Here is a 27,405-nt window from a genome sequence, read left to right as displayed (position 1 = left end):
CCGGGGCCGAGATGTTCGGCGCCGAGGATGAGAACCGGCCGAATTCTCGAATATGCTGTCGATCCCTTGGCTGAGAGGCTGCCTGCCTAGTGTGTTTGTCTGACGGCATCATGCCCAGGCTTCTGGTATCCAAGGGACCTGGATGCCGCTCAAGTTCACCCCCCTACGGTATGCTTCGTACAACGTACCATGCTCTCCTGCTATTCTGGTCTATTGCGGGACCCGGGTACATAGAAGCAACGACCGTTGGGAGGAAACAGGGATAGTACCTAACCTGTGGGCCGGTTGGCTGGCTCCGCACGAAGTAAAGAACAATCATTTCCGGGGTCTATTCAAGTTATGGGGCCAAATCTGTCACCGGTCTCCCCCATCTTCTATTCTCTGGGCGCGGCCGTGGCACAGTTCCTAGATGAAGAGAGCGGAAGGGGAGGCACTCGGACACAATGCCTCCCAGCGCTGTGCGACGTCGTTGAAGTTTGGCGCCTTTTCCATGCGTATTCAGCACTCAGGGGGGGCATCATTTGGCATCGCCACCGCCCAAGCGCTCGGATTGGAGCCAAGCAAGAAACGGCATTCATGCCGTTGGCTGCGCCGAGTATGATAGAGGCGGGGGATGAAGAGCCAGGGGGGGGATGGCCGCCCGCTTAACAGGTAATTGGGTTTGCCAGCGTGACTGTGCGCAACCGTGCAACGAAAACTTGTCGCACGGAGGAATCTCCAGCGAGGGGGTGTGCAGTGCAGGGAACATCGGTTCCAATTACAAGGTACGCTAATCCGTTTTCGTTTGAATGTAATTCTTTATTTGTACGAGTAATAACGGGGGGACTGCAGACTGCAGGATCTTCAACATTCCTTGTCAGACCCCCTTCCCTTCACTACGGCTCCTCGTTGCCATCATGCCGGATTTTAAATGGGGCTACCTAGTTTACCTAATTTCACAGCGCGTATAGATCCCATCGGACACGCTGATCCATCATCCTGCATTTGGATGACAAAACCAGAGGTCCATTGGAACGCGCCCCCCACCTCTTTGCGTGTGCTGGTCTACGGACGTATGATTCTCCCTCGCGACCTCTTCATACCATCGTGCCATTCTCTTGGGGGCTCCCAGGCGCCCTATATCGCCCAAAAGCAGACCGAGATAAGGCAGACAAAGCAAGTACGTTGTATGCAGGTCGGCATGCTGGCTGTTCTACTGTTGGTGTTTTATGGGCGCTTCGCCCGGCAGTGACCATGAATGAGTGGGAAGAGAAGACAGGTAGGTGTATGTGCGGTGCACAACATTTGATCCTCCAAAGTCTGTTATTATAGAACACCTTATTCCATTTCTTCAATGCTGGAGGGGCGTTGACAGCGCTTATGGCCTCCTGACGACGCGCCTAAGGGCAATGCCTCAGGGCTCAGGCCGCAGATATACTGGCCGCATTTCGTCCTCTCTCGCGACACCTGGCCTTACCGCCGGCGTCTCGGAGTCTCAGTCTCTCAGATGGTTCGTCCTCGCAACCCCAACGATAACAACAGCCTGGAGCTCTAAGAGGGACTCTGGGGACCCCAATGGCGATACCATCAACAACAGAGTTGCGCGTGCCTCGGACGCGTGGCCCTTGTACGGAGTACCGAGTACGCCGAGTTATCCACGTGGGTCCAAGCGAATGTTTGTGTCTCTCTATTCCGTGCGTTGCACATCGTTACATTGTTGAGACAGGGGGATGAACCACAGGGGTAGATGAAGAGGTTCTTGCGCCTGGGAATGCCCAGCCCTCGGCAGCCCTTCCCTGAAGGCCCTTGCTCTCCGAGGTGTTGGCCCAGCACTTGGCGATATACCTGTCGACTAGGAACTGGTTCCGCGCTCTCCTTGGATATCTCGAGGCACCGCACCCAAAGCCACGGTACCGTTATACATCCTCTGAGATGGACTTCCTCTGGTTGGCAACACGCCATCCACCTTGTTTCCTGAACCCCTTCTCTCATCATTGGCAGTTGTTGCTCAAACAATGGGGGGCATAGGTCGCATGAGAAGGCGATTCAGCCTCCACGGGGCGCTTGCTGGGCGGTACGGAGAAAAAACGAATCGCTGGAACTGGCCACCGGCAACCTGGGTACACACCCCCTGGTTTCTTCAACGATCAACATACAACGTACCTACCGACTAACAGCACACTGGGTCGACCTGGGAAGACTGGACCCACGATTGCTTCTTGGGTTGAGCCGAGGTCTCAATGCAGATGGGGGAGGTCAGGTGGTAATAATAATTACGGTACTTCGCCCCAGGCTCATTCTTCGGACTGGGTCGTCCCAACTGTCCGTGACCTCAAAATATTCTGCATATAACAACAACAGCAACAACAACAACAACAACAGCAACAACAACAACAACAACAACAACAACCACGATATCTACTCCGTAGCCATGTCGGGCCATGTGTGGTCCCCGTCGCCCGTTCTCCGGGACAGGACTGAATGTTGGACGGATCCTTACCCCCGGGCCCTTCCCAAGTTCGCATTACGAATCAGTTGTCCTGGGCCAGCCACCACGAACCCAAATAAGTGGAGGGGGAGTCAAATACAAACCAACAATTGCAGGCACTGTCACCACGGGCCCCAACGCTCTGGAGATCCCCGGTCCAAGTTTGTCGTGAAGACAGGAAAGACAGGGATACCGATTCGTCAAAGGTGGCCCCGTGACAATCAATCATGGACCAGGGATAGTGTTAGTTAGTGGGAGGAGAAAGAGGTAGATACACGAGATGAGGAGGCGAGGCAGTGATGAAGGCATACGGGGGAACGGTGCCCCACGCTCACAATTCCAACAGCCCCAACGAGGGCGGCACCACTTAGTACTCACGTTGTAGTATTCTATTCTGTTTCTGTGTCTCTAGCGACGCCATTGGATTCTTCTTCTCTCCTCCCCCCCGCCCCCCCCCCCTTCCGAGGAGACAACACGATGACGCCATCCCCCAAGCGTATAGTCCTACTTCCCTCGCTAGAGCCTTTGTCATTCATTCATAACACCCGCGAGTTAAACTAGAGGCGTTCTAGTTCCAGCCGGTCAACAAGCCACCGATCGAAACGCGACGACGCGAGGCTTTAGTAGCTAGCCACGGGCCGCTAGGGGAAACGGAAAGGGCGAGCCCTAAAGAGAACGGGGAGGGGGAATATGGGCTTGAGTCGCTTAACTCTCCCGCGCGCGTGAACCTCACGTTTTCTACATCGTTTTCTCACCGGAAGAATGTGGGGGGGGAGGGCGGGGGAACGACGGACTGGTACGGAAAACCCGGAAAGGTCGGGAAATAACGAGAGGGTAGGAAAAAGGACAAAGAAATGCCGCTCCTTGGCGAGCCACTTACCTGCATAGGGAAGTTAGCAAGTGAAGGAGTGAAGGCAAACTGGGTCGTTGAGCCGGTGGGAAAACTAACTCGCTGCTTCTATCTTAGTTACCGTTTCCTCCCAGATCGATCTACGCAGCTTTGTGGACCAATAGGCCGCCACGTACGACGAAGTGACGCTCCCAGGGGGTGAAGTTAGTGCGGCGGAGGAAGGCAGAAGTTGAATGAGAGATCCCGTACAACGTACAACGTACAGCTAGCAGATCGACGAGTGGAACATACGGAGTAGACGTGAGGCGTGGGGTGCTAGTGTCTGGCGTGCATGATGTCTTGACAGTATCATCTTTATCGTCTCATACGGAATACGTCCACGCTTCTGTTCTCAAAGACATGTCCGGATCCGCATGCGGCCTTGAGAGCCGACGGAACACTGGATGGTAAAGCAGTAGAGGTCTAATTCCTAGTGCCATGCTATTCATCGTTGATATGCAAGGGTACGAGTGTTGTAACACCTTTCCTCACACGACTTTCGGCGAGATCAAGACAAACCCCAAGACGGATTTTTAGAAACGTATGTAACATGAGTAAAATAATTATACACAGTCCAGGTCCAAAAGCCGCCATCGGGCTTCCATCGAGGCTCCAATGCCCCGGAGAATATGTAAAAGAACAACCGACTCTGACAGAACCCCCAAGTCGTGGGTGTGTGGTCGAGTTGACCCCCCCCCCCCCTTTTTTTTTTTTTTTTCTTCCGCCTCTGCCCCCTTGTCGGCCCAACTCGACCCCTTTTCTTCTCGCAAATGCTGCAAGTCCGGACTCCGAAGTCTCGCCAACTGTTCAATTCCATTTCAGTACAGGTCCCATGATCCCATGTTATTCGTGTGTAGCCATTCCCGAGGCCCCATGTCCTCCATTCCACTTCATTAACAGTAGAATCGTATACCATCAGAATTGCATAGACAAGTGCAGAATCAGACAGCCCAACGCCCAGACCTCCATCCATCCAAAAACAGAAATATAGTGGCGCCGAACGCACAAAGGAGGAGTGACTCGGTGACAAAGGAAATGAGAAGGAAAGAAACAAAAGAACGAAAGGGACGACAATAGAAGAACGCCAGTGTACAGTGGCCGAGGCCCAGTAGAGGGCTTTCTCGACTCGTAGAATCACAAATGACCAAACCCACTTTGTGTCGTACAGACCACACAACCCCTTCCTCCCTTCCTCCCACTTCACACAAAGTTGTCTACCACCGCCTCTTTTTCTCTGTTTGGTCTTCACCCCCACCTTGCACATGTTCCCTTGCGGGACGTAGAATGTAGAAACCCACTGATGGGAAGGATAGGGAGAAACCAGAGATGATGAAACCAGAAGGAGAAGAGGGTAAAATCTCCTTCGGCCCAAGAAGTCATTCTGTGGATGAAGGGAGGAAGAACCCTGCAGGGCTGGTTACTTCGAAAAGGCCATGCTGGCCATGCTAGCGACTGTAGAGGTCAGGTGCATGGGTGATGCGTCTGAACCCTCGTTGGCTGCTGAGCGCAATTCGGCCTCCATTCTCTTCAACTTTGCTTCATCAAGTTGAGCCTGGCGAAGATGAGCTGAAAGGAATTCCAAGTTAGCATTAGACTATCATGAGAGAGAGAGAGAGAGAGAGAAGCACCGTACCAATTCTCCACATCTTGCGCTTGTGCTCGCTACTCACCCACGAATACCGAACAGCCCTCTCGGGGTGAGTGGCGAGCAAGCCGATGGCCTTGACAGAGTGCAGCTTCCCCTTGGCTTCCCTCACCGGGACCTCAATCGTCTTGACCTCCCCGGCCGAATCGAAGACGAGTAGCCCATCCCGGTCGGTGACGGGGATCTTCTTGTTCTCCCTGTAGTAGGCGCTCTGCAGACCGCCGTTCCGCCGGTGCGGCCCCTTGAATTGCCGGTTGAACTCGCGGACCACGTCGTCCCACGGTGTCTCCCGGTCTTGCCTGTCGATTCGCCAGTAATCGATAAAGTCCTTCTGCTCGATGGTGTACTTGACGTTGCACCGGGTTCCACGGACAGGCGGGTTCCGCTTGGGCCGGACCCGAATCGGCCTAAGAGTACTTTCAGCGGGGGCCGGTAGCGGAGGCGGGACGTGCTGGTGGTGGTGGTGGTGGTGGTGGTGGTGGTGGTGGTGGTCCTGGTCCTGGTGATGTTGGTGATTCTGATGGTGCTGGTAATGGTACGCTTGCTTCTGGGAGGGTCGAGGGAGCTGCGGCTGAGACTGCGACTGAGACTGAGACTGAGACTGCGACTGCGACTGCGACTGGCCCAAATCTGTGCGCCTGCCAAAGTTGCTGTTTCTGGTGCCCTCCCTAGTAGAATTGGCGTAGTAGTGCGAAGCTAGAGTCTCTATCGTGATCGAATCTAGCTCTGGGAGCCGTGGTAATGACAGTACCCGGTTACCGTTAGTACGGGGGGCGGTGTTGTCGTTGTCGTTGTGGCTGTAGTTGTAGTTGCTGCTGCTGCTGCTGCTGCTGCTTCCTTCGCTAGATAAAGACAGAGAGGAAGAGTGCAAGAAAGAGCTCGACGAGGAGCACTGAGTAGCGGGAGACGCCCATCCCGACAACGCCTCTGGGGAAGGAGATGGGTTGTCTATTCTGGGGGAGTCAGAGAAGCCTTGAGAGGATTTATTCGTGGTCAGTTTTGTCTATATATGGACAAGTCAAATCAAAGGCTTTGAAAAGGGTTCTCACGGCGTGATGACAGCGAACTCTGGCTGAAGGTCGGAGACTCGGTCAGTACCGTAGGCTGAGTGGCATTCCTATTGCGCCTGGTGGTTACAGCAGTCGCGGTTTCTTCGTCGGGCCCGCGAGCCGGGTTCTGAGGCTTCTGATCGTGTCGATGGCGATGGCTCATGTCGACTTCCGCCATATCCCTGTTACTCTGGTAGTTTCCCGGATAGCCCCAGATGATTTTGGCAGAGTCGGGTGGGTTGGGACGGCGAGGTGCAGATGCGGGCAATGGACCTATGTTGAACTGCGGGTCTCGCAAGTTTGATAATCGCCGTTCGGGAGGGGGGCACGGTCGTGTCGACATGAGAGAGGAGAGGAGGAGAAAGGCCGAAAGTTGACGAAGAACACAGAATCGAATACAGCAAAGCGTCAAAGGGATGAAGTTGAAGAGAAGAGGTCCGGTCAGGGTTGTTGAAGAAGTCTTCTAAGCACCTAACCGTGCTGATATTGTCCGGTGGAGGCAGATTCTGGAGTTGTACAGCGTCTTGGGGACCCAAAGCGGGTGTCGGGAGGGTCGGGGGCGTCTGAGGTCCAGGGACCCAGGTATTTGTATGATAGGTAATATAGTAGCAGGGCCACAAACAACTTACATAGGTATACTTCCGTAACAATAGGTCATCCCATCCCCAGACCTACCCGGAGACTCGACGACGGGGCCCCTCACCCTACCTAGGTATGATTTCCGTAGATCGTCTTTCCGGAGGATGTACATGTGGAGGGCCACTCGGACAGGGCCGTTTCTTATTCTTTGGGACAACTGCTAGTTCTGCAGACGCCGCCGGTCGATCCAGGTTTTGGCAAGACAACTCGTGCATTTTTATCGCGACACCCCCGTTTCCCTCCTCAAACTAACCACCTTATCCACCTCCATAGCTCAGCTCATGGAGACAGAGTAGGAAACGACGATAACTGAACCCTCGAGACCTATCTTCGTCCTTTGTCTTGCCTGTGGATCGTCGCATTACCATACCTAAGGTAGAGATGTTGGAGCTTTTCGGGTCATCAAGGGTTCTTTCTAGTGGCGCAGACTATAGAGAGAGCGTGATAGAGACAGAGAAGAAGCGAGAGCAAGAGAGGAAAGAGATGGATCCAGACTTGAGGTGCGTTCACCAGGCAGAGACTGCGCCCGCGGCTAAGCATGCAGTCATAATGCAAGGGATGGTCCGATGGAAAACGTATCCAGATAGAGCAGAGATGCAGAGAGATACTCTCCTGGCACTCCAAGTAATGGAGAACCGAGTCGATGTTTCTTTCTCTAGCACACTAGTGTCAGGTACGTTGTACATGGAGAGTACAGGGTATGGATCCGTGCCTTACCTTAGGTATGCGAGCGTACAACGTTTGTACTTGAGGGGCGACGAGGAAGTGAACTTGGTCAAGGATGATTGAAGAACCTTTCTGGCACTGTGTGTGCGTGGGTGTGTGCCCTCGGACCTTGGTAGAGGGGTGTGGGTGGAGGAGGAGAGGAATTGGAAAGAGGGACCAGACGGAGAGGACAAAAAATAGGAGTACACTGTACCTTGAGGTAGACGCTTTGTGAGATGCATGAACCAACCTCACAGCGCAATTGGTCGTATTCTTGACTTGGGGGGGGGAGAAGGAGGGGCAACGCCGGGCGCTCGTTCTGACCAGGTATATTCGACACCAGACCTGAGGACCTATAGGAAATGGGTGTCCGTTCGCAACCATTAGCCAAGCAGCTGTATCATGTATGTTTGCCTGTCCATATTTCATTTACCTATTTTCTTTTTTTCCTTTTCACGGCAATTAAGCCTTCTTCCTCGGCCGACGGTGCGAGTCCAGGACAGAAACGAGAACTGGGTAGGTAGGTGAAAGACGCTATGAGGTTATTCCTAACGAGGCATGCCGCGGAAAGAAAACGAGTCTTCAAGTTGGTTCCATCGTGGTACCTCGTATCCCGTATTGTCCATTCCGTCTTTATGTTTATGTTTCGAAGTCATTTCCAATGCGTTTGGATAGAGTGTCGATCCATTTGAGGCAGCTTTCTCGGCCGTATGTACAGCCGCGTTGCCGCGTCCGAAAACCTTGCCTTATGCCCGATACCCGACTAGGTATCTGTCCGATAGATAAGCCGGATGTGGAACAGATGATGAGAACATGGGGCATACGATATGTCTATGTCTGATGAGAGACAGGCATGTGGGAGACCAGGGTGGGAGACGGAGCTACGGGACCGGGACCGGGACAGAGTTAGTCCGCGAACTGGTCCGTGCCGACGCTTCATGAGAAGAAGAAACCGTCGCTTCAATCATGTTTCCACTGATGTACGAAGTAGGTATTCTTATTGCTGTATCTTGCCATGATTGCGGAGTATGGAGCACGGACTATCGATTAATTACGGTCCCTACCTTATAATTACAGAATCAGCTGAAGGAGGCTGGAAGTCGCCTTATACGTACGTCCGTCAGAAGTGTCTATCACGTAATTATGTGGCCCCCTTTCCTCAGTCCCAAAGTGGTCAAGAGCCGACTTGGCATTATCAACGTCGCTTCGACTGTCGTTTCTTTTGCCGCTGAATCAAGTCCTCCCTGTTCCTGCACAAAGTACGAGTACGAAGAAATGAAGAGAGAGAAGAGGGCGTTTTTCGGGTTTCGCTAACGTCTCTTCAACCATAATCAATCCATTAAACCCCCCACTTAGATGCTGACTGACCAGATGTTTCCTCCGCAACGTCCAAGTCCGGCCAGAAGCCCCCAAGTAGTGAAGCTTTTTGTTGGGCCGCTTGGGCTTGGTATGCACGACATTCCCCGCCCACCCGCTTCGTCTTCGCTTTTTTTTTATCCCTTCAACGGCGAAAAGAAGAATAAGAAAAGAAAGAAAAAGAGGTTGGGAGAGGGGGCGGTTGGCCAGGCTATGTTCCGCAAGCCATCTTCTTATCGATCTCCCACTCACTGCTTGACTCTATGTACTAAACAGCCGGGCCGGTTAGCACCCAGCCTAGCGACGGGTGTTGCTAGTTTATTTCGACGTCTGACAGAGGAGACGCCGGTTTCCTTGGTAAATCCGATGTCCGAGGTACGTGGAGGTTAAGGTCGCATGTCATAGAGATCGTGCGGAAGCCCGGTACCAAGGGGAGCCGTCCGCCGGGGTTGTACAAAGTACGAAGTATACCGTTGAAACGACTCGCAAAGTCAAGGCACCCGCACACTGACTGACGATACTATCAGTCTGACCAGACCAATGCAGGGGAAAATCATAGTCTCAGAACAAGATTGGAGCCCGGCAAGTTCCTTGCCTTGCAAATTTCGAAAGATGTCTCTGTTCCCCTGAAAGAGCGAAGAAGCCGGCGGACTCTCTGCACCTAGGGGTTCCTTTCCAACCATCCGTCCGTAGAGACACAGAATACTTACTGCTCACTGCAAGTGGGAAGCGGATCGAGGACTTGGTTGTGGAACTGTTGTTTCTTCTTCTGGTTCGACATCAAGGGGGGAACGAGAAAGATGTGCGGCCGCATCATGCAAGCCCGCTTCGTAACTTGCCGCAGGAGCTGAGCTGTAAGCTGTAATCATCGTTGTCTGCGTCCTGCAACATCTAAGATTGCTCCGCCGAAGGTGAGTCAACTCTGAACGTACCAACTTCTCCCTGCTTCGAGATGTAGTGAATTAATTGCCTTGCGTGGAGGTCCAACGGGGGCTCCATAAATTCTGCCCACCGGGGCCATAAGGTGAATACGGAGTATAAGATGTCTTGTACGGAGTAATTAGTAGACTCGTAGTAGGCTGCGTGGGATAGCTCTGTTCACGAACTAGGGTAGGGCGGGGAAGGCTAGGCACAGGGGTTGTTGGGGAGAATGACGTAGGTAGTTCGGAAGGATACGAACGGATCGATCTCTCCGGCCCGGGGTAAGGAGGGGATACTCCGTACTTCGTAACTTGATCTGCGGTGCTTCACAAGAAGCAATGTTTATATCGTATTATCTTTTCGGGGGGGTTTCCTTCCTTGATTGTTCTACGCAAAAGGGGCGGGGGGTTTTTTTTTTTTTATATAACTCCAGTTGTTGCCAGCACACTAGGGGAAGTAGGGAAGATGGAAAAAGAAACATTTCCAAGACACCTCGATGCAACTTACCGACCGAGGACTAGTGAAGAAACTAGGATCAGGGGAGAATGAGATGAACTGGCGATGTCTATTTGAGTCAAGGGAGGGATGAAGAGACCCAATAGCTTCATTAGATTGGTCTCTGTATGAGAACGACCATGGTTTGGTCAAAGCTGTAAGGTGCAGCGACGCGCTTCTCGTCTATTACTCTCTAGTCGTCGTCTCTGGAGTACGAGCGAGTGCTCGGCCATGGCTTGGATATCCCGCCTGTGCATCTGCATCTGCATCTGCATCTGCCTCTTTTCACGTCCGGCGACGCACGCATCCACGAAGCAAGGCTCGCCTCGGGGAATGGCCAAGCATACGAGGTGCGTGCTTCGTAAGTCCAGTAACACAACTATACGGGGCCGACTGACGCAGATCGCAGACCGGACTTGCCAGGACACGCTAAAAGGTTTTAAAGATGATGCCCACCCGCAGCGGCATTGCCATCTCGCGGGGCTCTGGGCTGCTGCCGATCCTGAGCCCCACGCTGCCTGCCCTCGACGACGACGCCTAGGGCAATGCCGGCGTCGGCTTGCGACGACGGATTGGCCGCGGGAAATGACTCGTCGCCTGAAAAGCGCCTGTACCTTGCGTTAGCTGCTGTACTCCATAGTGTCGGAGCGAACTTGACATCGTCGCTCGAGTGCACGGCCCGAGAGGGGGGCAGGGGGAAGCAAAACGCGCAGTCCTCGGTGTGCCGAGAGGGCGAGAAAATGTAGAGTCGTACCAGCCTCTCTCTTCTCCTCCACTCAAAAAGCTGCAGTCGCTGTTGGCTTCACACGTCCAGCCTCCCCGGACGCCTGTACCAAGTTTCCATGATTCAGAATCTGTGCCTAGAACAAACCGAAAAGAGGGGAAGCGAGAAGTTATGTTAGCCTTAGTTGGTCAATATGGACATGCCGGTTGGAAGATCCGGTCATGATGGGGGCTCAAAAGAGGCTTTGGTCTCTTGCCAACCGTACCCTGCCTGCTGGCGTTTTGTGCCTCCGCCTCAGAAAGGTCTGGGTTTCGTTTTCTGCGGAAAACACCAAGACCACAGGTGAACGCATCGAAATCGTGCGTCTCTGGATTCTCTGGGACTTGGCCGGTGAGAACTCTGGACAGAGCAATGATCGGGGCAGCGTGTGAGCAGAGAATGACGGCACGCCTGCCCTCGGCATCGCACTGATCGATGATGGCCGCGGCCGCTTTGGCCACGCGTTGATAAAGCTCCTGGATCGTCTCGCCCTTGCGGGCGGGTACCACCTCGGACTGATACTTCTCATCATAATGGGGGAACATAGACTTCAAGACGGGACCCGGAGCAGGAGTCGGGTGCTCGAAGTGGGCAGCGCCGTACCACTCGGAAATGCCAAGCTCTGGACGAATCGTAGTGACGGCAGATTGCGGCGTATCCTGATCACGAGAGGCACCCGTCCCCCGTTGCTGTTGCAGGGATTGGTGCTCCTGAGCCTTGCGCTCAACAAAGGGGCTGATCGTCTGCAGACAACGGTAGTAAGGACTAGAGTAAACGGCCTCGATAGCGGGATCGACCGTCAAGAGATGAGCGGCGAGTTCATTAGCCTGGTCGACCCCGTGGGCGGTCAGGGCCGGGTCGGCCGAGATGCCGGTCGGTGAGGGAACGGAGGAGCTATAGTTGCCGGTTACGTGGTCGACGAGCCAGTTGGAACGGAACTGCATTCAAGGGCCAATACATAGGTTAGACATCAAGATAGACGTTCCGATGACAGCTCCCGTCCTCAACCCCCTTTCTCCGCCTATATTCTGACGCAATTTTCACCGGTCTTTTGAACAATAGGCGAAGGGCCAGGGGCGAAGACCAAAGACCACAGAGCAAAAGGACAAAAGCGAGCAAGAAACGGAAACGGGACCCCAGTAAATGGAGTCCTTGTCCTCGTTCATGGCCGTGACTCACCCCGTGGCGAACAAGGTAGATAACCTCGAGAGACATTTTCACTCGGTCCTTTTGGAGCAAGTGAATTGCAGAGATCCGAGCAGCTTGAGTTGCCCTGCACCGTGTCGCCGTTCTCTCTTCGGAAATTGAATCTGAAAAGCTCAAGAACCCGCCGGGGTACTTCGCCTTCGGGTATCAAGAGTTGGTGTTGAGGCGGGGCACTTATAGCAGTAAATTAGTGGACGCACTATGCCAAGTGTATAAGGTAAAGGTAAGGTAGGTACGACATTACACTACCAGCCTACGGAGTAGGTGTCCAGATCGAGTCCCGGCAGGCAAAGACTAATTACGACGGATATAGAATCCAGGAACCAGACAAGGAGTGAATCAGATGAAGAAGGTTTTATCCGTAAGGTACGCAATGCGATTCGTACAGTGAGTGGCCTGACACAAGGACCGAAGCAGTTTACATAATCATAATTTTGCCAAGAGCGCTTCGGTCGTCGTATGTCCCTGGGTCGACTCAAACTACTTTCGGATTAGATAATCCACTATATCTCCACCACCCGAATTAGGTGGGGTTTCCTAGGTCTCTTAAAGTGCCTCTATATTAACTGAACGCAGTAATATATCACGGAAGGGTTAGGGCTAAGGCTCCTTTATCGTAGAGGCCTTCTTCGTAGAGGCCTTCTTTATAAAGGCCTTTACAGAGTCCTTATACATATTCTATCTACTTATATTAGGGTACCTAGGAAACCTACCTATTTTCGGGTGGTGGAGATATAATGGATTTTTAATCCAGAAAGAGTTTAAGTCGACCCGGAGGACCAGACAGGGGGTGGCGGAGGACCAGCACTCCCTTAATAAGTACCTTAGCCAATAAGTGCCTGTTTCGTACCTCGGTCAGTTATTGGACAATACCATCAATCCGTGTGCGCAGAGAGACAACGACTTTGGTTGAGTAGCGGTTATCCAACGTTTTATTCTGTCGTGATGGATACGCCTTCATACGATACTACGGGACATGGTTCAAACTTCTACACCTATACGAGATCCACGGACAGAAATCCGGTTGCAAGGAGTTCTCTTCTCCGTTAGCTAAGCTTCCTCGTCGTGTCTTTGGAAGTAGGACATAGATCTTTTAACCCTCCCGGGCCCCTTTTGCTGCCACTATTCGTCCATCTTTTATATAAGGTAGGATAGAGTGAATATATTATTGCCTTTGTTGTCTACAGGTAGGTACACTCCGTAGTATAGCAGACACTGGCATCTCTCTCATCAACATGTCTAATATGAGCGTCATCTCGCTGCCTGTAAAATGTGTACCCAGGGTATCGTCGTGAGAAAATGCGCGCGTTATCTCCTCCATCCCCAACAGCGCTCCGACGGAACCCCCGACAATCCATCCAGGGGGTTTATTTTATTGCCCTCGCCGTGTACCAAAACATCATGCGTCGTGGCCAAAAATCCTCAATGCCCGCGTCCTTGCTCCAATTTCCAAACCCACGTATCCACCCCGTTGTCCTCCTTTCATAGATCCTGCGCCGGGGAACGCTACCCTGGCCTGCCTGTGCATGAGCACAGCTTACTCGGCGTCGATGGCTTGGCACCACGGGTGCTCCAGTACTTGCTCTATGTTGTATCGCTGCGACACGTCTCGGTTGAGCATGCATCGTATCAAATCAATGCTCTCGTCGCTGATCGTAAATGGGACCCGCAGGTCCCTGTCCATGATCTCGTCAATGCTGTAGAACGGGTTCTCCTTGTAGATGATCGTATATAGCAAGATGCCTAGTGCCCATACGTCTTGTTCTTTCCCGCCGTACGGCTTGCCAGCCAGCACCTCAGGAGCTGCATAATCTGTTGTGTTGTAAGTTGTAAAAAGCTTTGCGTTAGCGAGTGTCACACGACCCTGGCCACGGTGGCATGGCATGGTATGGGATAGGCTGTGTTGTGACTTATATAACTTACCAATCGTGCCCACAAAGACATCAAACGGGCCGTTCTTGATGTACGCCGCGCTTCCAAAATCGATAAGCTTGATCCGACCTTCGCCGTCCAGGATCACGTTCTCATCCTTGATGTCTCGATGCACCACCAATGCCTTGGTGTGCAGGTGGTGGATGGCCCGCGCCACCTGCACGAATATGCTCCGGCATTCGTCTTCCTCCATGTTGCTCCGCAGTTCGATGTAATCGAACAGATCCATCCCAGGCATACCATGGGGGCCCATCTCGATATAGTAGTTGACGTCGTCTTCGAAAAAGCCCTCCATCTCCACGATATTGGGGTGGAGCAGCTCAGGCCGTCTCAGGTAGTCCAGCACATGGATTTCCAGGGGCACGGTGCCCAACTTCCGGTCTCTCGTCCATGTGTCCACTAAGATCCGTCGTTTTGTGACATATTTGAGCACCACCTTCTTCTGGGTCGGCTTGTATTTAGCCAGTTTGACTTGTCCATATGCTCCTTGACCCATGTCTTCGAGGATCTGGTAGTCATCGATCGTCTTCTTCTTAGTCGGAGCGGTCGCCTGTGGTGCGGCACGGGGCTTTTCTTCTTTCTGAGGCGCCTTGGACCCCGCGGTCATCTTGGCAGCAACATTCATTACATGCTTCAGTTGGCGGCCCAAGGCTGCAGCAGCCCCCGTCGCCGGCTGCTCTTTCCGGGTATCTTCCGAGTCCGAGTTCATGTCCATGGGCGTATGAGCCGCGGTTTGGCCCGGGGATGGCTGACGCAAAGGTGTAGACGTCCCCGACCGTGCCGGCGATGCAGTATTCAGCTGAGATCTCGAGGCGTGCAAATGGCGTGAATACGTAATCCATAATGCGTACAGCATTTCGCTATGAGCCACTGAGCGAGTTCGTGCTTGCGCCCCGGGCTCGTCGCGGCCATCTTCTTCGTCGCTCGTCTCAACCTCCTTCTCCGAAATGACGCTGGGTTGTGTTTCGCTCTGTACGACCCGCATTTGAACATCAATAGTGAGCTCAGAGCCATCACGATGCTTCGCGCGAAGACCATCTGTCCGTAGGAAGGCAGTTGCCGCATCCGGCCTGCCTTGTCGTAGTGCAAGGAACGCAGATGCCCTTCGGAAGCTATGTTCAGGCACGACAATCCCGTCGACGAGCTGAATTCCGTCCTCTTCCGTCAATAGGCGGAGAAGGCGGTCAAAATCAGGCAGCAGCGAGTTGACTGACAGCCCATCCGGCTTCTCGTAGCCGAACAATGACCCGGAAAAAGCCGAGTTGAAGCTCTTAATCTTCAACGTTGCAGGGTCGACCACGATGATGCCCGCAATGTGCGGGAAGCTGGATACCCGCAGCTCGGGTTTGCCCCAGACCTGCTCCACCGTACAAGGGATGTTGACCTGGTGTGAGTTGGGGCAAGTGAAAAATCGTCGGTTGTTCACCTGGGCGAAGTCGACCTCTCCCGTACGTGGGTCAATGCCTTGGCGAGGGATCCGCGGTACGAGCTGCCCAATGTCCGAGCCCGGTTGGACCGATTCAAGTCCCCAGATGGGCTTCGTTTCCCCCAAAACGTTTCGTACGAGACCATCTTCATCCACGGAGACTATGACGACATCCTCGTGAATCTCTTCCAGAACCCAGATCAAGCCGATCCGTTTTTCCTTCACCCAGAGACTGGCCGATCCTGTTGCACCGTTTCGCTTTTGAATTGGGACGACGTCACCGCAGAGGAGAACTCCTCTAGAGCGGCTGTTCCGGTGTCTGGAACCTGGGCTCATTTTAGGCGGATTTGGATCTCCGCTGTGCACCGTCTGAGCTTTGCGGGGAGGTGCTTTCGACGAGCTCGCTCTCGAATTCGGTTTGCTGAGCAGCTTGGCGGTGATACCACCACTGCGTGCCCCCAGAAGCGTAGAGGAAACGGCGGAGGAGACGGTAGTTGCGCCTTCCGGTGGTGACAAGTCTTCGGTGCTTCGGGCAGCGGAGATCGGGTCCAGGTGTAGCAAACGCTGTTCAAGCCATGCTCTCCTCTCTTCTTGCACCACTTCTAGAATGCCCATTTTGCGAACTTCAGCTTTCGTGACGCCGAATACAAGGCACGCAAGATCGTTAGCAGCAAGGATCGTCCAAGGCGGGTGGGCTTCGGTCGTGAAGATGGCTTGAGCGGCGGGGGCCCATCTGGTCGAATGGCCGTGGACAACCGAACCGAGTGCGCTGGGAAAGTTTCCAGTGGCGAACGCTTGAGAGGCAGTGGGTGACATAATCTGCTCTTGATACCCCGGCTGGCCGGCAACAAACGGCAGGGCCATAGTGTCTATAAGCTTTTGGTGTACCGCCACAGGGAGCGTGTCCGTCAAGGTTCGTTTTAGGCTCCCGCGACGAGAGAGCGGCGGTGACGTCTTCGTAGTAGTCCCGCTTTCGTTGGTCGAAGTCCTGCTGGAGTTCTCCGATTCTTGCTCCTCCGCAACGAGCTTAGACGCAGCATCCTGGGGCTTCCGTACGTGCGCTTGGTCCTGACGAGGAGGGGCCTGCGGTTGTTGAAAGCGTTGGTCGGTGGCCGCAGATGATGTCACAGGCGACGAGATGGGCTCCGGGCTTTCGCTCCTTGGCATGGGCTTGAACTTCTCCTCGAAGACATTTTTACCAGAGACATCGGCTGGTCCAGTCAAGGGACCAGTGACGAGCGGATCGGGGTTGGGAAGATTTCCAGCGCCGACCAACTGGGCTCGGGCTAATAGGGCCAACATATTCTGGGTCTCTACATCGCCAGTAACGCGGGCCTCGGCACTGGCCAGTGCGGCGGTGGAAGAGGTAGCAGATCTCCCCAGCCGGTCCTTCATGAATTCTATAGACCGTTTAAGGACATTTTGCCTGTTGTGGATAAATTCTTCCGACTGATGGGCGAAGGAGAACGAGTGTAGCGACTCGGATGGGAAACGAGAAAGATCTTCAGAGAAGTTGGGAGAAGAAGGCCCTGCGGAGAACGGCATGGACGGGGGTTGCGAAAGGTTGAGAGTCATCGACGTCGATCTGGACAGTCCAACGGAGGGGCTCCTAGACGGTGGTTTCGAGGAGGACAAAGGGAGGGCTCGCACATGAGGCTGCTGTCGAATACGGCGCAGGCCAGAGAGACCAAGACCATGGTCATGCTCGGTTACGATGGGGGCCCTGTAGGATAACAGGACGTTAGCAAAGAGTTTGTCATGGCCCACGCGCGAGGACGCCAAATGAGGTGCTACCGGGGATACACTTGCATCTCCCACCTCTCAACATCAAGAACGGGAATCCCGGATACCAGTGCGGTGCTCAAATACACGCCACTGCATGCTTGTGGCCGAGACAAATGTCCGTTTGTCCGTTGCCCTGTCTTCTCTCTTTCCCTTCTCTCTCTCTCTCTCCCTCTTTTTATTTCTTTCCTTTATTTCTTTTCTTTTCTTTCCACTTTCTAGGGCTTGCTCTGGGGTAGATTGTCGTTTCGCTTCCTTGTCTCCCGTGTTTGATGTTTACGACTCTGCAACCAGCAAGCAATTCCGGTCTCCCTTTATCGCCCAAAATATTCAAATCCATGGTATAACGCGAGTAGTAGATTCAATGGGCGTGACCAACCTTGCCATGGATTCGTATTCCGCCGCTGCGAGTGTGCTCGCGTCTATGGATTGTCTAGCTCGAGCGCGGTCAAACCGTTCAGTCGCAGGGCTTATGGTGAGGTTTCCGGTGCTCCGATTCTTGGGTAGTTGAAGCGGGGGTACGAGGTCATAACGGCGATCTCTGGCCTCTTCGTTGCTTGGTTCGGCGCCTGTGTGCACGGCGATGCAGTGTGAGATAAAAGGAAAATAAAGCATGCAAGGAAACCAAGCACCAAAGATGGACTGGGCAAGAATGAAAGGGAAGCATGGGAAAAGCGACCATAAGACCTGAAAGGGAGTGGACTCACCATTGTCATTAGGCCCCCCAGGCGTCTGTATCATACTTGAAGGGGTCGTCAGCCGTCAATGGGGGTGGCTTGACTGGAGACGACGAGGGCGAAAAAGTGATGAATGCAGGAAATCTGGGTGGTCAGCCTGGTAAGAAGAGCGGTAGGGCAGTGCTGGTCTGATGGTGATAGGCCGAGACACGAGACAGCGCGATCGTGGTTGTGCAGTCAAGTGCAAGCTGTAACTGGGTGACCCCAAAGAGGGTTTGTTGATGAAAAAACTCTTGGTGTGTGACCTGGGGCAAGTGGATAAGATCCAGCCAAGGGCGATCACGAGCCAACAAAAAAAGAAGAAAAAGGAAAGTTCGAGTGTAACCACTGGACTCAAGTACTGCTTCCTTCCTATGTATAGCTAGGCGCGATATCTGCAAAATCAAAGGGTCGCCGAGTCGATTCAAGAAAGAAAAAAAAAAGGTTGATAAATCGAGGGGCCGAATAGAGGGTAATTCGAATGATGATTGAAGGGAGATCCGGATAACGTGGAAGAAGCGGTGGAGCGATGTCGGTCTCGAGTTGGGATAGAGACGGGATGACAATAGCTCGGAAGGGCTCGTGACGCTCCCTCTTGAGGCTTAGTACGGCGTACGGTCGACGGGAAAAGAATAATAAAAACAAAAACCGTGGAGGCTAGCTGTTCACAGTCAAAACGAGTTGAACTCGTTGTATGCTCTTAGAAAGGACTAGGGGAAGTGGTGGCGCCCAATACGGCGTGTCTATTCTGTAATGAGAGGCGTCGCAGAGGAGGGCAGCAGACGAAACACTGTGACTGTGACTGCGATGGCGAGGTGGCGATGGACGAATGAAGGGATGGAGGGTACTTGCGCGGGAGAGTGACGCCGGAGCAAGCAGACCTCAGTGGGGTAAGGTACAAGAAGTAAGGAAGTAAATAGGCACCTTAGTCCGTACCGTAGCCGTGGTCCGTACCACGGTAAAAATAAGTCGTGATGGTGCCGACAACTCCGTGTTACAACGGTTCTGTGTCTAAAAAGTAGATATCATATATAATAAGGTAGTAAAGCACAAAAGAACTTGGTGGGTTGATGAGGCTAGATTGGGGAAGTAAGGGGAATGGAGGGGAAAAAGACAAGGAGAGGTTCTTAAAAGTCGGCACTGGGTCGACGGTTGACACTCATGCAGGGTACGTAAACGCGGCAGTTCGAACAAATATGGTAGGGGTAGACTGTAATCAGAAAATTACCTCCCTCCACATCACGACGTCCTATTGAATGGCAAAATAATAACATTAAAATAAAATAAACAGTAATACTATGCTGATTTCTTGAAAATAATTCCTCACTGGGTGAAGTTGGGCAGTCATATATAAATAGGACATCTATTCGTACGGCTATGAAGTATGTTTGTTTTCCCCTACGTGCATTGCTGGAACAGACAAATATTAGGAACGGCAGAAACAAGAAACGATACAAACCCAAGCCCTATTTACGTCACCTTTGGGGGAATGGTTGTATGCATTTGTACGGAGGAAAAAAAAATTGGTTGTCGTGCCTCGCGTCAAACTTGCACCCGCTGTCCACTTCCACTGCGCTACTCGAAGCAACCGAGTCCTCAACAACTCCAACCGGGGGATAGTGTGTCTATGCTGGTAGCTTGCTTTCTGGGGGGAAAGGAACGTCAAGTGGTTCAAAGAAAATAATAGGCTGCGCATGTTAAGTGGAATATATACAAATAGATGAAGTACGAGAGAGCCAAGATCGTCTGGAGAGATTTGTGCTCGAAGGTGAATGCTGCTACACTGCCCCCTTCTCTGGCTATTATTCATGGCGTCCGGGAATGCCGTATGTACCCCCTTTGATCATGGAATTGTCGAAGTCCGTATGTCTCATGTCTTGTTTGTTGCTTGGCCAGATAGAGGGGATACCCAGAGTCCCGTAGCCCCTAGTGTACAACGTACGTTGTATAGCCATGCAAAATCCTTGCTGAACAGTCCCGTCTCAACAGCTGATCATTCATTGGACAGAACACGATTCTGTGGGACCGGCGTCGGGCTTGGTACACAGAAGTGGGAGCGCCCTGGAACCTCCTCTCGTGGTTGGCTCTCCTCCGTGGAGCGGTGATATTTGGATGGTCTCCAGGCGCAGGAAATTCAAATAATCCAGATGGGCGGTGTCCTGTAACCGAGCTGGGTTGGATAAGGTACCTAATAAGGTAATTTACCTTATGTTCAGGGAGGGGCAGATGATTAGATCAGCCTGCCTCGTTCTTCCCCCCACCATCTCCCAGCTTGGGGACTCTCAGATGACTGGTAACTCGCCATGGCACATGCTCTCACCGGGCCGCGTGGTTGCTCAAAGACGCACGAAGGGTCCAACCTCCTATGACAACAGTTCCTGGCTTTCTAGCACCGGGTGCCAGGATAGGTCAGGCCCAGTTCTATGACCGTAAGATGGGTTTTAACGCTCCAGCCTTCTGGTCAATGACAAGTATTCGTAGGTCGGGTGGGTGAGCGGGGGCATAGTCCGGAAAGGCAGAAGCAGGAGTAACTTATACTTCGTATAAGGCCACTGGGTCGAGTTAACTTTAGGATCTAGGTCCTCGGTCGGAAAACATCAGTAACCGTGATTAATATTATTATAGGTCTCCATTTACCTGGCCTCTTGGTCTTGGCGGTGGGATCAGCGGTACATACTCTACACTACGGGGCGACCGGCCGCTTTGTCCATGCGACGACGGTTTCAAGCAGAGGGACCCATACCTTAGTCGGGAGATACCTAAAAACTATTAACGAGATAAACTGGATCTCAGAGGCGGCCCGGCCAGTCTTGATGACCGTATAATCCGGGCAACGGGACAGCGTGGCACACAAGACTTCTACTTCGTAGAATTATTATGTAGGGGTCCCCAAAGATCAATTAAGGTGTGGACCCGACTGAAGGTACTACTAAGGAAGCATATACATACATATCCCTCGAGAAGGTTGGCCCAAAAACTTGAATGTGCTCGGTTAACATAAATGGAACAAGAAGGAAAAAAGGGAATCCTAGAAAGCTGGAAAGGTGGACACACATACATGGCACAAACAAAGAACGTGGCGAGTCATTGGGGTGAAATCCCACTCATTCATCGCCGCCATCACGCAACGAACCCGTTATCTTGGCTTCTAAACTTCGAGAATCGAACCGGATAACCGAACCCATAACGTACTCCAGACTTTGTACCTTATCCTATCTTCCGTAAGGAATGTACCTTAATATGTCGCTGCACACTCGACAGGAATGGTACACATGTTGTTTAGGACGAGGCATACTTCGTACTTCATATACTGTACATTCTGCAATCCCGGGCAATACAGACGTAGGCCGTGGGCTGTTCAAGGTGGGTCAAATAAGTACATTTGCTCTTTGGATTCAGGTTTGGAAGGTCTTGGGGAGTGGTAAGGAGGGGGGCAGGATCGCGGACCACGCGGTCGCCCACCTGGTGTCCGAAGAGGGGTCGGGTTCCTGTTCACTGAAGCGCTTCCCTGTTCGCCCCACTTAAGGTATATCCCGCTAACTAGGTACACTACGCACGCGTCGGGTCCCGGCCGGGCTACTGTGCAGGGACGACGCTTCGAAGGCGGGGTTGGATATTGCTATTTCCTGATACGGATAAGCTTGCTTCAGCTACCTGACTTCGTACTCCCTATACTCCCTAGGTATGTACCTATTGGTACCTTACATAGGAAACATACCTACCTTAGGTACTCGAATAATCACCCGTATGTAATTCGATAGGGGCCGTCCTCGCGGCTCGGGCTCCCGGTCCATTGCTTTTCCTTATCCAGACCCTGCGTACAGCTCCAGAAGGAGCAAGGCAACTTGAACTCTTGGAGCACCCGTGTACTGTCTGATATCGCTCACATGATGAAATCGATGAATATGGGAAAGTAGCCTCGAAGTATAAGTTGAACTCCTCTCCTATTATTTCCCTCATTTGCTTGAGGTGTCGCCCGGTTTCTTTATCTTGATCTCTTGTGGCGTTTGAGTTCCCCCTGATCCCTCCCGACACCGGTTGGGAAGCTGAGGCAGCAACCCCGGGGTACCCGGAGGTACCTCTCCAGCAGTCTCAAGGTACCTTATGCGGCTATGCCCTGAATGGCCCACTCCCACTAACGTCGAGCCACAGAACAGAACCCTTGATACATTTGTGACCACCCCTGTCTGCTGTCGGCTGACAGTCCACTTTGTGGCAGGGAATTGAATGGAGAAGAACCTCTCTTATCGATAGCGATACCAGGAATAAGACCCCTCCCCTCTTCCTTCGACCCCCACATGTTTCCTCCGTGTCGTCGACATTTCCCTGAACCACCTGACCACCATTTTCATACCCCGACAACAACCCGACCATTTTCAAGTTGCCTGTCAACTTCGTTATCGCCATTGCGCCGTGCACATGCGTTGTTTCTAAGACGACCCTTTGCGAGACGAGGTCATGCCTCATTTCTACTCCTACTCGTCATGAACTCATAGGTCAAAAGTCGAAAAGGACCCCTCTCCCGACCCCAACCGTCTCTACCTGCAAGTTGGCGGCTTCCCAACCATCACAAGCTTTTCCCACCTCTTTTTTTGGACTATTGCGACTACAGTCTTAAAATTTCAGTGACATCTATAAAACGAAAGCCTATCATCTGACTGGATTTCGACCCCGAGTTCAGACTTTCTGTATAGGCTTACATCCAAAACTTTATTCTTCACTACCTACCTTGCACATTTTTACGAGTCGAACCCCCTACCTGGATAGCAAGCCATCATGGTTGAACTACATCATGCCGAGCCCGGTTCAGCGCCAATGGAAATGGCCGATGAACAAACTCCAGTCAATGCTGAAGGTCCCGTCAAGAAAAAGAACCGCCAGAGGCTGCTTCATCGCATCCAACGCATATCGTCATTTCCTTCACTTCCCCAGACTGGTCGTCCGAGAGCCCATAGTAGCCCTTATAGAACCCGAGACACGCTCTCCTGTGCCAGTCTTACCGGCTCTATGGGCGCCGGAGTCCCTTACAGTAGCGACTCCTACTTTCCTCCGGGTGCTATGGCCTCTGGCTACGCCAGTGCCTCCAGCTCCCTCTCTGCCAGCCCCGCAAGCGACATGACCTTACTTGGAGGCGACGACTGCCTCAATGTACGCAAGATTGGCACCCCGACATCTTTTCCTTCGAACTATGCTGTTCAAACAGTCGGCCTCCCGCCCGATATCCGTACCGCCATAAAGACGCATATAGCGAACCCGGCAATCCCCAAAAGGGACTTCAAGTTTTGGGATCATATGCCACATGAAGTGCGGCTCTACGTATTCTCGTTTTTCCTTCCCATGGAGCTGGTTCGAGCGTCGAGGGTGAGCAAGATGTTCTACAATATCTGCTTTGATGGGCAGTTATGGACGAACTTCGACGCGTCCGAGTTTTACAGGGATATTCCCGCCGAGAGTCTCGCGAAGATTATCAAAACTGCCGGCCCATTCATCAAGAGCCTCAATTTACGAGGTTGCGTCCAGGTCGAACACTACAAACAAGCCGAAGTGGTGTTCAAGTCATGCAAAAATCTGGTCGATGTTTCGCTCGAGGGCTGCCGCAACTTCCACCGGACCACCCTGCACGGCCTAGTCAAGGCTAACCATAAGCTCACTACCCTCAACCTCACGGGTCTGGCGTCCGTCACCAACATTTCCTGCAGGATCATTGCAAACTCCTGCCCCCAATTACAGATGCTGAACGTATCCTGGTGCCCCCACCTGGATTCTAGGGGAATCAAGGCCGTGGTCAAAAGATGTCCCAATCTGGCAGACTTGAGAGCCAGGGAGGTCAGGGGCTTCGACATGATTGATGTCGCTGCAGTACTATTCAGGACGAATAATCTAGAACGACTCGTCTTGAACGGCTGCGCAGACTTGACCGACAGCGCTTTGAAAGTCATGATCCACGGGGAGAACCCTGAATTCGACATCTTGAGCGACATTCCCATTGTTCCACCCAGGAAATGGCGTCATGTGGACCTCAGTCGATGCAAGCATCTCACGGACCGGGGCGTACAAGCCTTGGGACATCTGACACCAAACCTCGAAGGGCTTCAACTGTCGGGTTGCACGGCATTGACTGACGCAGCCCTGACGCCCATCGTCGCCTCAGCGCCGCGTCTCACCCACCTCGAGCTGGAAGACCTCACCCAGTTGACCAATACATTCCTGTCCGAGCATCTAGCGAAGGCTCCTTGCGCGCCCTTTCTTGAACACTTGTCTCTGAGCTACTGCGAGAACCTCGGCGACACCGGCGTGCTTCCCCTGGTGAAGAACTGCGTCCAACTCAAGAGCATCGATCTCGACAACACGCGCATCAGCGATCTCGTCCTCGCCGAAGCCGCTTACATGGTAAACAAGCGCTCCAAGCTTAACACGGACCCAAGCGCCCGGCCTCGTGTCGGTCTGCACATGGTTGTCTACGACTGCCATAATGTCACCTGGACCGGCGTCCGTGAGGTTCTCTTCCGCAATTCCTACGTCAAGTCGTCCATGGTCGACGATGGCACCAAATACTCTTATTACCCCGCGGAGGTGATCAGCCTGAAATGTTTCTACGGCTTTCAGATGACCGTCGACGAGCACCTGAAACGCGTGCTCCGCGGGGATTTTGCCGCGGCCGCTCGTCTGGAACGCCGGTGGGCCGACTGGATGCAGGCCAACGAAGAGGCGGGAACCACGGGGGCAGGTCATCGGCGCAGGCGGCGTCGGGCCAGGGAGGCGCAGATGCTACATGCCGACGAGGAAGAAGGCGGCGTAGTGCATGTCGGTCGTCGGCGGGCGAGGACCATTCCGTCGTGTACCCTCATGTGAATCCTGATTTCGGGTTTGCACAGCTCAGCTGAAGAAGAGAGACCGTCATAGAATCCCCTGTCTTGTCATTGGTCATTTTTTTTTCTTTTCTCAGACTTGTTTGTTAGGCGTCCCCAATTGGGGAGTGGGAAATGAGCTTTCTATCGAGGCGTATCGGTATTGGAGTTGCATTGGTGTTTGTTTCAGTTTGGTCCCGTTCTTCCTCTCTCCTCTTTGCACGCTGTTTTTCATAGAATTATGTTCCGTTGTTGGCTGGTCCATTTTTAGGCTCTTCCAGGCGAAGAGGATGGGGGTGTTTGTTCTCTGACAACATAGCAAAGGGACTTGAACTGGGGACCTCACTTTCAGCAGGCGCCCCTTGGCCAGACATGCCTCGCTTCTCCGAGGCTATCTCCTCTCTTATTGCTTCCGAGGCACCATGGACAAGAATTTTTACATATCGTTCTCGTCTTGTTTGGAAAGTCTTTTGCGCATGATGGGGTTAGGCACTGGGAACCGGACGTGGAACAGGAAACAAAGGGACTTCTACGGGTATCATAGAATGTTATTGGTTCTGCAAGTCGGCTCGGGTCAACTCAGGTCAGATAACAACCTAGGAATGGTCAGGTCGTATTGAGCCGTTCATTGTTCAATATTGTGGGTATCTTGGCTATTGATCCAAGCACTGAAAATGTGACTCGCCTTCAACTTCCCAGAGGGTGCCTGGGTGTTGCGTCTATAGCTGAAGCACGAAATAGACTTCTATCGTTTGTCTGCGCTATGCGGTGCAACGCGAACGCAAAGCATGGCTCTCATGCTATGTCACAGACACTGTCACCCTGAGCCGTACTGGCGGATGTAGCGCCGGATATTCTCTTCGAATAATTTGTCTCCATCGAGCTTCTCGGCGTCGATAACATACGCATCTGGGTCGTCGTCTTCATCGCTACCACGCATAGCACGCGCGTAATAGGTGCCATCGACGTCGGGAAAGTCGTCTTCCGATCCATCATCGTTGTGGTAGAGATAAGGGTTGCGGTCATACTCGTCGTCCGAGGCGATTTCGTCCTCGGGGTAGTCTGCTGTGTAGTGGTTTTCGGCTGCGATGGTACGGTATTAGCTCAAGATTCGGTTCAGCAGCGAAATGATTAAGACAGGCCAAACAAAAAGGAAAGGAAAGAAAAGAAAAGAAATGCCGGCTGAATTCTGACAAAAGCAAGAAGGTAAGGAAGCCAGGGGACACAAGAAAACTGACCGTTTTCGTCTTCATCGTCCCAGGCATCGTCCGAGTCCTCCTCCTCGTTGCCATAGAAAAGTTCCAAGTCCTCTTGGGTATCAAAGTGCAATACGCCAATCTGCTCGGGAGGAATATTTCGTAGCGAGGTAGCGTAGTCAGTAGGCGTGGAGGTCAGTTCGTAGACTTCAATCTCGTAGTCTTCATCGGACATTTCTGTGTCAGTTGGAGATTCTGGCGCCTCTTTAGAGGCCTGTTCGTTGAGTCTACGGGCTAGCTCTGGGTGACGTTCGGCGAAGCGCTGAGCGGGGGCCTTGGGTTTGAATCTCGGTGAAGGCTTGGAACGAGGAGATTCAGCGTCGCGAGTTTGTTGGATTTGCATCTGTTGCAAGTTGAACCCTAGCTCATGGAGCACCCATTGGTCCATTTCGGTGGCTTTTTTATCGATATCTTCCACTGGGGCGAATGAAGGTAACGGCTTCCGCTGCGCCCTGACGTCGTCGGCCTTCGCTTCTTCTGTTATAGGCGCAGCAGACTCACCCGCGTTGGCGGTGATCTCGTCTTTGGTCAACACGCGTCTGGTGCTGGGTTTCTTCAAACCGGTGGAGGTGGGTTGTTGACTGTCAGTTAGGGCCCCCCCAACCGCATGGTTCTCGATGGAGGCGGAAAGCTGTTTCGGTTCGACTGGTTTCTTGGTAAGTGATCTCTTTTTCCCTCGCTCGACAAAGACGGCAGTTCCGTAGCGATGCTTCTTCGAGATACCAGCTTTGAGTACTTGATTCAAGTCGGTGGTCATAGAAGCACGGGTCATGTGAAAGCGGCGAGGTTCAATGGTATATAGCCCAGGTGAGCTGGTGGTGGTCGATGGTTGTTGGGTGGGCTTTCCGACGGCTGTCGTTTGTGCGCCATGGTCGCTCGGGAGAGCATCTTGGGTAGCTGGGCTTTTCGTGGTTGTAACCTTCGACCTCGTCTTTGGAATCAAGAATTCATCGCCAGGTTTCGAGGTTTGAATGATGGGAGCGGTGTGTATCACGTCGGTATCGGGGCGTGGGTTGGTGTCAACGATGGACTCGGAGGCCTTGGAGCCAGCAATACGCCGCTGATATACCCAGTTGCTACCACTTCGGTGACGCTTGGTGCCATGTTCAAGCTCTGTGATTTCCTCCAGTTAGCACAAGGCCGGATGTACGGAGTTAGGAGGCCAAAGATCGTACGCAGGTAGGTGACAGGGGCGTCCTCGTCGCCGCGTTTCCGCTTCACATGGATGAGTCGTGGAGGAGCCGACATTTTCCGTTGGACGTTAGAGGGTAAGTCGAAGCGTTTAGAGAAAATAGAGAAACGTAAGTTCA

General features: G+C 52.8%; 8 protein-coding genes across 8 annotated transcripts; 3 read left to right on the top strand and 5 right to left on the bottom strand.

Moving 5' to 3' along the window:
* Positions 1 to 11: 11 nt before the first annotated feature.
* Positions 12 to 2,639, top strand: SODALDRAFT_362547 (hypothetical protein; the record flags this gene model as incomplete). The annotated part of the gene is made up of 12 exons (XM_028614473.1): positions 12 to 57; positions 119 to 168; positions 410 to 595; positions 669 to 764; positions 839 to 887; positions 1,002 to 1,227; positions 1,343 to 1,654; positions 1,782 to 1,925; positions 2,008 to 2,099; positions 2,209 to 2,234; positions 2,341 to 2,422; positions 2,584 to 2,639. 12 exons carry the CDS (start codon positions 12 to 14, stop codon positions 2,637 to 2,639), a joined length of 1,365 nt encoding a protein of 454 aa, XP_028463523.1.
* A 2,134-nt stretch (positions 2,640 to 4,773) lies between these two features.
* Positions 4,774 to 5,395, bottom strand: SODALDRAFT_283484 (hypothetical protein; the record flags this gene model as incomplete). The annotated part of the gene is made up of 2 exons (XM_028608413.1): positions 4,774 to 4,922; positions 4,990 to 5,395. Coding segments are annotated over 2 exons (555 nt in total), but the record flags the coding sequence as incomplete, so codon positions are not given.
* Positions 5,396 to 7,016: 1,621 nt separating this feature from the next.
* On the bottom strand, positions 7,017 to 7,874 carry SODALDRAFT_49720 (hypothetical protein). The gene is made up of 3 exons (XM_028615416.1): positions 7,828 to 7,874; positions 7,407 to 7,747; positions 7,017 to 7,344 (listed from the first exon to the last, which is right to left on the bottom strand). Exons 2-3 carry the CDS (start codon positions 7,634 to 7,636, stop codon positions 7,092 to 7,094), a joined length of 483 nt encoding a protein of 160 aa, XP_028463521.1. The 5' UTR covers positions 7,637 to 7,747; positions 7,828 to 7,874; the 3' UTR covers positions 7,017 to 7,091.
* An 878-nt stretch (positions 7,875 to 8,752) lies between these two features.
* Positions 8,753 to 9,182, top strand: SODALDRAFT_328098 (hypothetical protein). The gene has a single exon (XM_028610596.1). It carries the CDS (start codon positions 8,766 to 8,768, stop codon positions 9,138 to 9,140), a length of 375 nt encoding a protein of 124 aa, XP_028463520.1. The 5' UTR covers positions 8,753 to 8,765; the 3' UTR covers positions 9,141 to 9,182.
* Positions 9,183 to 10,223: 1,041 nt separating this feature from the next.
* On the bottom strand, positions 10,224 to 12,477 carry SODALDRAFT_328097 (PGAM-domain-containing protein). Its single transcript, XM_028610595.1, has 5 exons — positions 12,380 to 12,477; positions 12,109 to 12,308; positions 11,156 to 11,867; positions 10,921 to 11,026; positions 10,224 to 10,774 (listed from the first exon to the last, which is right to left on the bottom strand). The coding sequence occupies exons 2-5, from the start codon at positions 12,142 to 12,144 to the stop codon at positions 10,606 to 10,608; spliced, it is 1,023 nt and encodes a 340-aa protein (XP_028463519.1). The 5' UTR covers positions 12,145 to 12,308; positions 12,380 to 12,477; the 3' UTR covers positions 10,224 to 10,605.
* Positions 12,478 to 13,672: 1,195 nt separating this feature from the next.
* SODALDRAFT_362543 (Pkinase-domain-containing protein) lies at positions 13,673 to 22,458 on the bottom strand (the record flags this gene model as incomplete). The annotated part of the gene is made up of 19 exons (XM_028614472.1): positions 13,673 to 13,938; positions 14,059 to 17,216; positions 17,312 to 17,375; positions 17,491 to 17,530; positions 17,651 to 17,844; positions 17,983 to 18,017; positions 18,057 to 18,257; positions 18,728 to 18,872; positions 19,540 to 19,636; positions 19,721 to 19,828; positions 19,934 to 19,980; positions 20,018 to 20,150; positions 20,312 to 20,354; positions 21,246 to 21,345; positions 21,372 to 21,453; positions 21,549 to 21,570; positions 21,735 to 21,873; positions 22,122 to 22,199; positions 22,290 to 22,458. 19 exons carry the CDS (start codon positions 22,456 to 22,458, stop codon positions 13,673 to 13,675), a joined length of 5,121 nt encoding a protein of 1,706 aa, XP_028463518.1.
* Positions 22,459 to 22,806: 348 nt separating this feature from the next.
* Positions 22,807 to 24,843, top strand: SODALDRAFT_283071 (F-box domain-containing protein; the record flags this gene model as incomplete). The annotated part of the gene is made up of 1 exon (XM_028608381.1): positions 22,807 to 24,843. The coding sequence occupies one exon, from the start codon at positions 22,807 to 22,809 to the stop codon at positions 24,841 to 24,843; it is 2,037 nt and encodes a 678-aa protein (XP_028463517.1).
* Positions 24,844 to 25,656: 813 nt separating this feature from the next.
* On the bottom strand, positions 25,657 to 27,343 carry SODALDRAFT_320236 (hypothetical protein; the record flags this gene model as incomplete). The annotated part of the gene is made up of 3 exons (XM_028609518.1): positions 25,657 to 25,922; positions 26,078 to 27,208; positions 27,271 to 27,343. The coding sequence occupies 3 exons, from the start codon at positions 27,341 to 27,343 to the stop codon at positions 25,657 to 25,659; spliced, it is 1,470 nt and encodes a 489-aa protein (XP_028463516.1).
* Between the last annotated feature and the right edge of the window lie 62 nt (positions 27,344 to 27,405).

The sequence above is a fragment of the Sodiomyces alkalinus genome (assembly GCF_003711515.1).
Source record: "Sodiomyces alkalinus F11 unplaced genomic scaffold SODALscaffold_10, whole genome shotgun sequence".
Classification (NCBI taxonomy): Eukaryota; Fungi; Ascomycota; class Sordariomycetes; order Glomerellales; family Plectosphaerellaceae; genus Sodiomyces; species Sodiomyces alkalinus.
Note: the sequence above shows the minus strand (reverse complement) of the source record. Positions and strands in the feature narration are given on the sequence as shown.

Bases quoted from the DNA above. Each gene is read 5' to 3' on its own strand.
- SODALDRAFT_328097 (XM_028610595.1), bottom strand. From the start codon at position 12,144: ATGTCTCTCGAGGTTATCTACCTTGTTCGCCACGGG. The intron at 11,868-12,108 runs GTGAGTCACGGC...CCTTGAATGCAG, and splicing joins TCTACCTTGTTCGCCACGGG to TTCCGTTCCAACTGGCTCGT. The intron at 10,775-10,920 runs GTACGACTCTAC...CGCAAGGTACAG, and splicing joins GGAGGAGAAGAGAGAGGCTG to GCGCTTTTCAGGCGACGAGT.
- SODALDRAFT_328098 (XM_028610596.1), top strand. From the start codon at position 8,766: ATGTTTCCTCCGCAACGTCCAAGTCCGGCCAGAAGCCCCCAAGTAGTG.
- SODALDRAFT_49720 (XM_028615416.1), bottom strand. From the start codon at position 7,636: ATGCATCTCACAAAGCGTCTACCTCAAGGTACAGTGTACTCCTATTTT. The intron at 7,345-7,406 runs GTAAGGCACGGA...CTAGTGTGCTAG, and splicing joins TGTACGCTCGCATACCTAAG to AGAAAGAAACATCGACTCGG.